Source organism: Lagenorhynchus albirostris, chromosome 16 (assembly GCF_949774975.1).
Source record: "Lagenorhynchus albirostris chromosome 16, mLagAlb1.1, whole genome shotgun sequence".
Lineage (NCBI taxonomy): Eukaryota > Metazoa > Chordata > Mammalia > Artiodactyla > Delphinidae > Lagenorhynchus > Lagenorhynchus albirostris.
In genome coordinates, this window is record NC_083110.1 from 28,407,326 (window position 1) to 28,419,720 (window position 12,395).

At 42.4% G+C, this 12,395-nt stretch overlaps 1 protein-coding gene across 1 annotated transcript in view; it reads right to left on the reverse strand.

Moving 5' to 3' along the window:
• KCNMA1 (potassium calcium-activated channel subfamily M alpha 1) overlaps positions 1–12,395 on the reverse strand; it is a 728,670-nt gene that overhangs the window by 7,746 nt on the left and 708,529 nt on the right. The window contains exons 24-26 of the mRNA XM_060126951.1: positions 7,356–7,550; positions 5,207–5,325; positions 3,082–3,306 (exon numbers count right to left, since the gene is read on the reverse strand). Of these exons, the coding sequence (XP_059982934.1) occupies positions 3,082–3,306; positions 5,207–5,325; positions 7,356–7,550 (539 nt within the window). The remainder of the gene's footprint in view (positions 1–3,081; positions 3,307–5,206; positions 5,326–7,355; positions 7,551–12,395) is intronic.

Here is a 12,395-nt window from a genome sequence, read left to right on the forward strand (position 1 = left end):
CTTATCACCTGGCATCATCACTTGATTTAGTCGGTCTTGCCAAGATAAACACAGAAATGTGGACAGACTGATGGGGGACTGGGTTGGAGTGGTGATAATGGGGGGAAGTGGAGGAAGCTGGGTTTCTTGATGGGAAAATGCTTTTGGACTTGGAGCAAGGTACCAAGGTGGGCAGGGAGGCCACGTGCAGATTGAAAGGCAAGCCAGATGGAGAGAAGTTTCCCCCAGATCACCCAACCCCAAACCCAGGAACACCAAAACAAACTCTAAGGGGTCTAGCGGTAGCAGCAGGACAGCCTCATTGCGCTGAGCAATTTAGAAAGTGGAGGAAGGTGGAGAAGAAGGAAGGGAGGAGGCGGGGGGATGGGGAGGAAAAAAAAAAAAGCAAAATAAATAAATAAAACCACAAACAGAACAATAGAAATGAAAATAAACAAACCAATAACAGAATAAAATTTGTAACTCCTTTTTTTTTTTTTTAATTTCACAAAAGTTTTCACAAGGACAACGTTATAGAAGAAAACCCCCAGCAGTGGCTAGGTCATGCAGAACCATTAATTGTCATACCTTGGCCCATTCTATTCATCCTTGTTGCACTTTAGAGAGAGAAGTAAGCTATGTGAGTTTTACAATGCTTTTAAACTGTCATATTTCCTGCTGAGCATTTTAACTGGCACATTCTTATAGTTATAAATGTTCTGAGGGCATAACTTTATCACCTCCTTTGCAAAGAACGCATGAAGAGCTCTTCATGATCCAAAACTAGGGGATATGTGTGTGTGTGTGTGTGTGTGTGTGTGTGTGTGTATATATATACACACATCTGTATATATGTGTATATATATAGTTATATATAAAAAGATAGTTATATGTAATATATAAATCAATATATATAGGGACAAAAATAATTTGAAAAAAGTTTTCCACTCATAGGGCTTTTTAATATACATGTATACAATGATTCCCCACCCGATACTGATGGCAACACTGCACTGCTCTGTCTTGGGTGTGGGGACGGACGTTCTGACTGAGCCTCACCATTTTGTCAGTAAAAGTGCTTGTCAATTCACACAGCAAGCAAATCTCCAAAACTATCATGCTTGGGGGGGACAGGGGATCCAAAATCTAAACCCAAAACATTCACCATAAAAACACCTTTTTAGAGATGGTTACAGCTGTGACATTTTTCTCCTCCCCTCCACCCTATGCTGTTTGATGGAATTTGTTTTCAAGTAAACATTTCAAATACGTATATAGCAGCCCAGGGCTAGTCCATCCATACAAGAATTTGGTCATGGTGGAGTTGGCCGATTTGTAAGAACTACTGTACTGCCTAAAGCATGATTTGCATACATAAAATATCTGACAACTGTATATTGAAAAAAGGGTTATTTTTCTACCTTTTCCCTCATGCTTACTAACGTTAAAAAAAGAAAGAAAATGAAAGAAAAAATAATTATACCAAAATGCGTTTGGCTCACTGTCGCACTCTTTTTCTTCTCTCCCATCTGGTAATGACAAGGGGGTCATTCTCTATTACTGTCATTCACCTGCCTAAGTGGATTGGCCACGTGAAAGAAATTGACGATGAGAAATTTTTCCCACCAGCTTTCTGCTTTGGGACAGCCAGCATCGTGCAGCTGTGCCAACAGCTGAAGGTAGTAGCTGGCTTTTGTCTTTGTTGAGTCAACTGTGGCTTGATCCTCCTACATTCTGATTTATTCAGCGTGTCGGCTCCTAGAAAAACATGATCTGCCGCTGGGTTTATCTTCCTCTCTCTACCGCGGCCCCAGCCCTTGCTCCTCGCTGGCACTGGGGCCCTAACTAATCAAACAAAGGGGAGTAAAAAGGTCCCCTGAGAATGCGTGGAAAAATACTTGCTCTTTCCTGAGCATTATTTATTCTGTACATAAGGTAAGTAATTCACCTTTTAAAAGATGTAAAAGTCCCAGGAAGGCAGTTTTTAATGACTTACATCTGATATTTATGATACATATGGCTTTTCATCCCAAATGTCAAAAGTGAGAGGAAAAAACAGCTATTCATATGGCAGCATAAGGAGACAGAGTAACAATTTAATATGCAATCAAACCTCTTTTCACTTAAATTAAATGACTAGCATTTGATACTTCCACGAAGGGAACTATTCTTTCCTCCACAGTAAGGGAAGAAATGTTCATAGGAACTCCCAAAGGAAGCTAGCTCTGGGACAAAAGGCCTTGGTGAGTAACTAAAAAAATCTCCGGGCTTCCCTGGTGGCGCAGTGGTTGAGAGTCCGCCTGCCGATGCAGAGTACACGGATTCGTGCCCCGGTCCGGGAAGATGCCGCGGAGCGGCTGGGCCCGTGAGCCATGGCCGCTGAGCCTGCGCGTCCGGAGCCTGTGCTCCGCAACGGGAGAGGCCACAACAGTGAGAGGCCCGCGTACCGCAAAAAAAAAAAAAAAAAAAAAAAAAACTCCAATGTTCTAACAAGCAGGTGCTTCATCATCTACACAAATGGCAAAAGCCTTTCAAATACTTCACGATATTTCGGCCCAGAGAGTGGAAACAACCAATAGGTTTTGGTTGCTTGTTTCAAATAAACGTGTGTATATATTATTGTGTGTATATTAAAAAAAAAAAAAAAACCAAGAGAAAGAAAGACAACAAAAAGAAAACCCAAAGCACCCTGATAATCCTTATACATCAGAATAAACTGTTCTTCTACATTAACTAAACTTGCTTTGCATAACTGACGTGGATCACAAGCGCTCCCTTCTTATCTGTGAACTCATTCCTGCAGTGAGCTATTTATGTCTGGAGCATGCCTTAGGGTTATTTTTCCCCTAGAATCATAAATAACTTTTGGTCCGTCTGCTTATTTGCTGTTGTGCTCAAGGGTTTTATGGTGGTGGAATAAAAATGACAACCACATGCACACTATCATACATATGCAAATATGTGTAAAGAAAAGGGGGGGACTACAGGGGAAAACGGGGAAAGTTACTGTTGGAAACACCCACTGGGTAAATGAGTGGCAGATACAGTTTCACACACGGAGGCAGTGGATACACATATCAGAGCCGCTCTTCCTGCACGTACTTCTGTTTGTCTCGGGACTCCCGGGACTTGGGCCGGTTCTGTCGGTTTGCTGTGGATGGGATGGAGTGAACGGAGGAGCTCTTCTTGCTGGAGGACTGGGACGAGTGGGAGGAATGGGAGAGGCTGGCCCGGGACTGGCCGGCGTTGTGGTCAAACTGCATTAAGCAGAAGATCAGGTCCGTCGGCACGAGCTCAAACTCGTACGGGGGGTTGGTGATGACATACCTGGACGCGGAGAGCAAAGAGGTCATAGAATGAGGATAACTCGGTGGAGGTTTCACCTCTGAACCAAACCAGGTCTACCCGAGGATCTGGGAGGTGGACTTCCAGCTGGTCCAAGGCCTTAAACTGTATCTTCCAAGTGGAACAAACTCTTCCTCTGTTTAGCTCAACAGAGGAAGTCAGCCATGAGCCCTGGCGGAGATGCTGAATTAGCGCCAGTCATGGGAGAACCAAACGGTACTTCCTGTGGTCTACGTACCCCTTTCAATACAATATCAAGTTCCCTTCTGCTCCTGAGTGGCCCGAGGGCATGCAGGAGGTTTCCAGGACTGCACTGCATCTCTCATTCTAGAATGTTCTCACAATCTCAGACATATGTCACAGGATCTTTGTTTACCATGATCTAGCAAAATCTTAGTCCTCCCTCCCTCTTTAGCTTTTAAAAATCAACCTTGGTAGAGGATGTCACTTAATGGAAGAATATAAAACACCTCCCTGCCTAAGTGTCCCTCAGGCTTTAACTGTTCTCCTCAATTTGATCATGTTTTTCCCCGGTTAACACCAGACATAACTAAAAATCACTTTGTTTCATTTCTAGCAGGGGATTTCAAAATTGAGGTCCTCAGGCCAGACATATCAGCATCATCTGGGAACTTCCTAAAAATGCAAATTCTTTTTTTTAATTGAAGTATAGCTGACTTACAATGTTGTGTTAGTTTCAGGTGTACAGCAAAGTGATTCAGCTCGCGCTCTCTCTCTCTCTCTCTCTCTCTCTCTATATATATATATATATATATATAATGTTCTTTTTCAGATTCTTTTCCATTACAGGTTATTACAAGGTACTGAATATAGTTCCCTGCGCTATACAGTAGGTCCTTGCTGTTAAAATGCAAATTCTTAAGCACCCCCACCCAAGACCTACTGAGTCAGACACTCTGAGCGTGGGGTCCAGCAATTTGTGTTTTAACAAGCTTTACAGATGATTCTCATGTTCATCTAACTTTGAGAACCCACTGGTGCACAGCAATTATGCTCAACTCCAGCTCAACTGTAATCTCTGGGCATTAAAACTACATATTTTCATTTCATACCACTGAAGTCAGAGTCATCAGACTACTTTTAAAAAGTACCTGCAGTGATTCTACTATGCAAGCAGGTCTGAGAGACACTCATCTCTATGGCATTGTTTCCTGGGGTATATTACATGAACACACTGATTTTGGCAATTCTAGGATGTACTTTTAATTTTAGGCTGCTATGAATGTACTTTAATGCATATTAGAAAAATATAACTAGCATATACGAAATGTTATTTTTTTCTGCTTCAGGCAATAATATATAGTTTTCTTTAAAATACATATATAAAAGTAAGTCAATTGAAAAATACGTTAAGTAAAAAGATAGGTATCTATGAAAAAGAACATACACACACACACACACACGTATTACTGAACCACTCTGCTGTACACCTGAAGCTAACACAACATTGCAAATCAACTATACTTCAATAAAAAAAAATTATATATCTATAGGTGTCTAAGACACGGCAAAGGAACCATTTACCTTAAACAGTAGCAATATGAAATATTTCTATATTAGGTACCAACAGAATTATCCCAGTAGCAGGAGTCTGGAGGACATGCTTGCCTTCAGACTTCTGTAATTAGGTGATGGATGGAACTAGCCCATAAAACTTGAATTTTTCCCACAATGTCTTTATATCTGCTATTAGTAATTAAAGAAAAAAGCTTCCCACAACCAACAAACTCAGTGACGGATTTAATGTGGGCAGAGTAATCTGCACGTTGAGAGCGTGTATGTAGACCTTTGCCCTCATTGTGGGGGACAGGAGAGGGCATTTATGTCTCTGCCTTGCGGGTGGGAGTGGAAACATACTCACCTCTTCGTGCACTGGCTGGGGGTGCTGAGGTGAGCATCTCTCAGCCGATAAATTCCAAAACAAAGCATATTATATGTTTTCAGAGCTTTGCAGAACAGATCACCATAACAACCACCATCCTGGGAGTCAACGAAAGAACAGAGAGAAAAAGCATTTTTATTTGCCTGAAAGGAGAGGTCCCGGGGAGAAAAGGGCTTTTTAATGAAAGCTCATTTCGGTGTCTCCTGAGTCGGAGGGTCTGTACCAAGGAACCGTAGCTGAAGAAGTTAGTGTGGTTTATAGCCTACACCTCAATACCGGTGATTTTGGGGGAATCAGATAATAATGGGTTTTCCTCTGGTTCTCTCTAGTTTTCCATCTGCAGCGATGAGAGCTCCAAGGAGATGGGGCCTCTCCTTATTTTAAGTGATGGTGTAAGCTTGAAGGTCTCAGATGTCTGTTCAGCTGAGGAGAAGAAACCAGCTTTGCAAAATGGTGATGATGTTTAGCCCCAGCTCAGCTGTAATCACTGTGATCTGACCGTGTTGTCAAAACTGCTCGAGTGATAATGAAAATCACTGCCAGGAGAAAAGACCCCACCAGGTACTATGGTGACAGACTCTTTCAGAGAAGGACTGTGTGAAAAGCACAATTTACAGACCTCAGAGATGGCAAGGGTGGAAGGGAATGTGTTTCCCCAGGAGCTGGAGGTCTGCAGGCTGAATAACTGGGATTCACAGTTCTAATCAGTTCACAGTCACCTTCCAAGGGTCTGGGGCCTGATGCGGAATGTGAAAGCAAACTCATTCACTCAGAAATGCTGGCTTCCTGCAGCCAGTTGGCTTCAGGTAGATATTATTATAGGAAGGGCACCAAAGGCTGACTTCACTGGGAATAAAGTGACTGCATCTGTCCTTCCTGTTTCCGAAGTTTTCAGATGGGCATCACATTAGAGAACACAAAAGGAGCCAGATCCTATCATTATTTAAAGTCTTTATTCTTTTAAAGTGTATCAATGAGTAAATGATGATAAAAAGAGCCACTAGCTATGGAGGTGGCCTTTTAAAAAAGCCCAGTCTAGCATAGATCCCTGCCCATAACCAAACTAAAATATAGTGCAAGTTGGCATCAGGGTTTCAGAAGAAATGGAGAAAGTGACCCTTTCCTTGGCTCCTTTTCCACTATTTGGACTTTCTGGGTGGCACTATTGTTTGTACAATGGGTTTACTGGCTCCCAAGACTGGGCTCCAGCCCCTGAATGCATCCATGGAGTTGGGCTGGGAATAAGGTTCAAGACTGCTTACTTCTGCCAGAGTGCTTGAACCAGGCTGGTGCGTGGAACCCAAAGGGAGGCATGGGTCCCTCTGCAGCAGCAGGGGCATGGGGGAGGGTGACTGGGTCCAGCCTCAGAATTAATAGCCCACGAGGGGCTTTTAAAAACCACTGATGGCTGTACTCAGCCCCCAGGATTCTGGGCATGACCCCAGCACCGGTGGTTTTCAGAACACCATAGCTTATTATGTGCACGTAGACCCGCTGGCCGAACCAACAACATCTCATGTGGATTCTTTAATGTCTCTAATTCCAGACCGAGGTCACCTAACTCTGAGGCTGGACCCATTCACTCTCCCCCATGCCCCCGCTGCTGCTGAAGCGACTGATGTCTCCCTCTGGGTTGCACACACCAGCCTGGTTCAGGCACTCTGGCAGACCTATTAACGTGCAGTTGGGGTTAAGTAGCCCTGAGTCATGCTAAGACCTGTAGAAAAGGCTCCCAGCCGTGGCTGCATTTGGAACCCGCCCCCCCCCCCCAATGCCTCCCATCTGTGGCAGAAGGTACCTGAGGGGAGTCAGTAAGCCCACAGGCTCTGAAGCCAGGATCCCTAGTGCAAATTCCTTATAGGGCCAGTCCTCAGTCTCTCTGAGCCCCAGTTTCCTTAAAGCGTCTGATAAGAGAACCTACATCAAAGGGTCACCATGGGGATTAAAATGAATGAATACATGTAAAGCCCAGTGCCTGCTACACAGTAAGCCATAAGCATCACCTCTTACAGTTCTTTTCCTGTAGAAAGTAGCAAAGGCAGAGACCTAGCCTGTCACTGTCTGACACATTTGGATCCCGCCATTCCCAAACAGCCAGCTCAGGTGCCCTCTGCCCCCTTGAACTCACCCCCAGGTCCGCAAAGGGCCCGTCCAGCAGTGCTAACTGGGCCACGCGGCAGCGGTCCCTATTGGCCAGCGTCTGGGGGGTGCTGTAGCCCCCGCGCAGTGCATTCTCCTCGGCGATCAGAGCCTCCAGCTCCGGCGTGGCTCCTCCGGTCACCAGGGTCCGTATCAGGGTGAGGATGTTGTCATTGAAGTATGTCTGGGAAGAGAACGGTGGGGGGGGGGGGGTTCCTTTAAGCAAACTTCCTAAAGTCATGACAACCGACATTCAAATGACAACTTTCCTTGATATCTCCTGTTTAAAGTTCCGGCCTGTCTCTTCAAATAATTTTATGTGGGAAGTGAAAAGACAGCAGCCTCCAATTATTCAATTCTTTTCTCTCCTACTTGGTTCTGCCACGAGAGCCTGACTTTTAAAAACTGATTCAGGGGATTTTTATTGAAGGGCTAACGTCAACATGGTTGGTGTTTATCATAATCGGTGCTAATTGGGATGTAAATATGGCTTCCTCTCCTGCTTGCTCAGGGACCTTGGGTGTGTGTAAGAAAATGCAGCCCGACCCAGGCAGGATGGCCCCTGAGCTCCTGTAACCCACGTGCCAGGAAGCTGCCTCTTCCAACAATGGCAGAACTTCTCTCTCGGTTGGAACGAGATGCCAAGAGCGTCATTAAGGCCACACGTTCAACAATTTTATCACATGCTTTGTAACAGGCTAAACCAGAAGTCCCTGTCAATTAAATATGCCAGATCAATTTATGACAAGGTGGGTCCCCTGGTGTTTTTGCTCTTACGTAACCTCAGTGGTCTGAGGTGAATACAGCTTATTAAAGAAGTTCCCTCTACACGTGTACATTTGTCTCACATCTGAAACATAACAGGTCTGTCAGGAACAAGACAATGGGAGCTTTAAAAAATTAATAGGATGTCAAATAAAAGAGCTCAAAAAGACATTTGTCACACAGCCTAATTTGAGAAAAATGTCAGTTAAGGGTCTGTTTTCCGTTTTCCAGTGTAAGAAGAAGTCAAACAGGCTAAATAATATCAAGCCAAAGTTTGCCTGTGGCTTTTGAGGATGGATGGACCTTTGGGAGCAGGTTAGGCAAGACAGCTGCATTTTAACTTCAGCAGTTTTTTGGACAGTTCACGGGGCAAAAATCTAGTGGGGTAAGGATGAGTTCTCTCCCGCTTGGCCATCACGAGTCCTATGTCTTGGGGGAAGTTGCCTAATCATTCTGGGCTTTGATTTTCTCATCCATAAAATAAGCACTGTCATTAAGATCAAGTTTATATGCAACGAATTCCATGAGGACTTCTGAGTTAAGATGATAGCTGCTAGCCAGGCTGGAATCACTCTCCTCACTGAAGTACTCACAAAAATACCCAAAGTGATACAAAATTTCAATAGCAAAGGAAACTAGGAGTGTGAGTCAGAACCAGTCAGACCCTAAGGAGAATGTATCATCTAACAGAGCTCAGATATGCCCTGGGGCAGAGGAGCAGAAGAAAAACAAGTAAGGGAGGAAATGTTGCTGGCGCGGTGAAGGGGTGAGAGGCAGGCTGGAGGTTTAACGCTGACCTCACCACTTAGTAGCTGCGTGACTTTGGAAAGTTATTTCTCATTTTTGTGCCTCAGTGTCATGATCTGTAAAATATAATAGAGTGGTTATAAGGACTATACAGCCAATATGTGCGAGGCACTTAGAAAAGCGCTTCGTGCACAGGAAGCCCTGAGAAATAATTTCTGGCCTGATTATCAGAGACTCAGGCCTTTGTTGAGGAGAGGTCAACCCATTCCCAATCTTCCCTTTTAAAAAATCTTTTCTGGCTTTTTTTGGTGGGTTGGTGGTGGCAGGCAGAGGGGGGTGGTGCAAACCAAGGCCATTCATTTTACCCTTGAACCTGCACTTCTCAGGCTGCCTCCATGACAAGACCCCATTTAGACTGAGCAAAGGCCCAGTGAGGGTCAAGGGGGACTGCATCCTGGACTGTGACAGCCTCCACAGGACTGGCCACCACAGGTGAACTCTCGTGGAGGCTGGTTCAGGGCACATGTGAAAACATTTCCCAAAGTCTTCAGAGGCAAATCCCCTTCCCTATAGTCCAACAGCCCATCATCAGAAGCAGAAGATCACCCCCCGGCCCCAGCTCTGCAGCACATTAAATGAAGGAGTGCTGGACACAGAACTGTGACAAAGGCCTCTGTGCTATAATTACCCTTCTAGATCAACACCCAGGGAGGAGTCCACCGGCGTGAAATGTGGACGGCAGAACATTCACAACCTCGTACACTGAAAAACAGACCTCTCCTTGCTCCGATGTACAGAGAGAAAGAAAGAGCCAATATAAATATTTTTAAAAAGGGAGAGACAGCATTTAAGATATAAAGGAAAAGCATTCTTTTGGTTGGTTAAATAGTTACTGGAAGACGTAAAAAAAATTTAGGAAGCATTTGTTTTAGAATCAAAATCAATTTAAAAAAAAATATAGAGTATCGGGCTTCCCTGGTGGCACAATGGTTGAGAGTCCGCCTGCCGATGCTGGGGACACGGGTTTGTGCCCCGGTCTGGGAAGATCCCACATGCCGCGGAGCAGCTGGGCCCGTGAGCCATGGCCGCTGAGCCTGCGCGTCCGGAGCCTGTGCTCCACAACGGGAGAGGCCACAACAGTGAGAGGCCCGTGTACGCAAAAAAAAAAATAAAAAATAAAATAGTATATATATATATATATATATATAGAGAGAGAGAGAGAGAGAGAGAGAGAGAGAGAGAGAGAGAGAGAGAGAGTATCTATAACAAGTAAAAGATCAGATGGTAAGAAAGCTGACTTCATACAACTTATTCAATTATTTTTAAATGTAAGATATTGAAATTAAAATGAATGTAATAAAAAAATGGTTAAAAAGAATCCAACGTTTTTTCATGATAAACACACTCAACAAACTAGTAGTGAAAGGGAATTTCCTCAACCTGATTACGGGCATATATTAAAAACCCACAGCTAACATCAGACTTATTGGTGAAAGGCTGGATGCTTTCTTTTTAGATCAGGAACAAGACCAGGAAGCCAACTCTCACTGCTTCTATTCAACATAGCACTAGAGGTCTTAGCCAGGGCTAGAAAAAAATAAAGTTATCCATATCAAAAAGGAAGATGTAAAACTATCTCTATCCACAGAAGACATGATCTTGTAAATAGAAAATTCTAAAGAACACTAAAATGATATTATAGGTAACAAATGAGTTCAGCAAGGTTGCAGGATACAAAAAACAATACACAAAAATCATTTGTGTATCTACGTACTTGCAATGAACAATATAAGAATGAAATTAAGACAATTAAATTAAAACAATTCTCATTATAATAGTTTCACAAAGAACAGAATATTTAGGAATAAATTTAGGAGGTTCAAGATTGGTACACTGGAAACTACAAAATATTGTTGAAATAAATTAAAGAAAATCTAAATAAATGAAAAGATATCTCAACTTCATGGACTGGAAGACTTAGCATTCTTAAGATGGCAATACTCCCCCAAACAATCTACAGATTCAATGCAGTTGCTATCAAAACCCCAAAGACCATTTTTACAGAAATGGAAAAACTGATTTTAAAATTCATGTGAAATTGCAAGCACCCCCCAAATAACCAAACCATCCTGAAAAGGAAAAACAAAGTTGGAGGACTCACACTTCCTGATTTTAAAATATACCACAAAGCTACTATAATCAAGAGAGTATGTTATTGCCATAAGGATAGACATGGACTATTGGAATCAAATTGAGAGTCCAGAAATAAACTCATACACTGTGTACCAACTGATTTTCAACAAAGGTGCCAAGACCATTCTACAGAGAAAGAATATAGTCTCTTAAACAAATGTTGCTACCACAACTGGGTATCCACATTCAGAAGAATAAATTTGGACCCCTACCTCACACCATATGCAAAAATTAATTCCAAATGGATCAAAGACCTAAATATAAAAGGTTAAACTATAAAACTTAGAAGAAAACATAAAGGTAAATAATTATGAACTTTGATTTGAAAACTGATTCTTAAATATGACACCCAAAGCATAGGCAACGAAAGAAAAAATATATGTAAATTAAACTTCATCAAAATTGAGAATTGTTTGTGCACAAAGTACACTAACCAGAAAGTGAAAAGAAACCCTACACAGTGAGAGAAAATATCTGCAAACCGTATATCCCATAAGGGTCTAGTATCCAAATATATATTAAAAAATCTTGCAATACAAGAACATAAAGAAAAGTGACTCAAATTTAAAAATGGACAGAATACTTGAATAAACATTTCTCTGAAAAAGATATACAAATGTTAAACAAACAAATGAAAAGATGCTTAACATCACTAGTCATCAGGGAAATACAAATCAAAACCTCAACAAGATACCTCTTCACACCCACTAGCATGGCCAAAATAAAAAAGAAAGATCATAACAAGAGTTGGTGACGATGTGGAGAAATTAGAACCCTAACACAATGCTGGTGGGAATATAAAATGATACAGCCACTTAGCGAAACAGTTTGGCAGTTCCTCATATGGTTAAACAAGTTACCATAAAACCCAGTAATTCTGCCCCTATGTATATACCCAAGAGAAATGAAAATTATGTCCATATGAAAACTTGTACATGGATGTTTATAGCAGCATTATTCATAATAGCTAAAAGGTAGAAATAATCCAAACGTCCATCACCTAATGAATGCACAAACAAAACGTGTTATATCCATGCATGATCATTAGGCCATAAAAAGGTATGGAGTACTAATACATGCTCCAACATGGATGAACCTTCCAAACATTATGCTAAGTAAAAGAAGCCACTCACAAAAGACTACATATTGTATGATTCCACTTATCTAAAATGTCCAGAAGAGGCAAATCTATAGTCAGTAGATTACTGTTGCTTAGGGCTGGGGGGAAGGAGACAGAGGGGTAGTGCGGATAGCTAAAGGATATGGAGTTTCTTTTTGAGCCAATGAAAATGTTCTAAAGTCTACTGTGGTGATGGCTGTACGT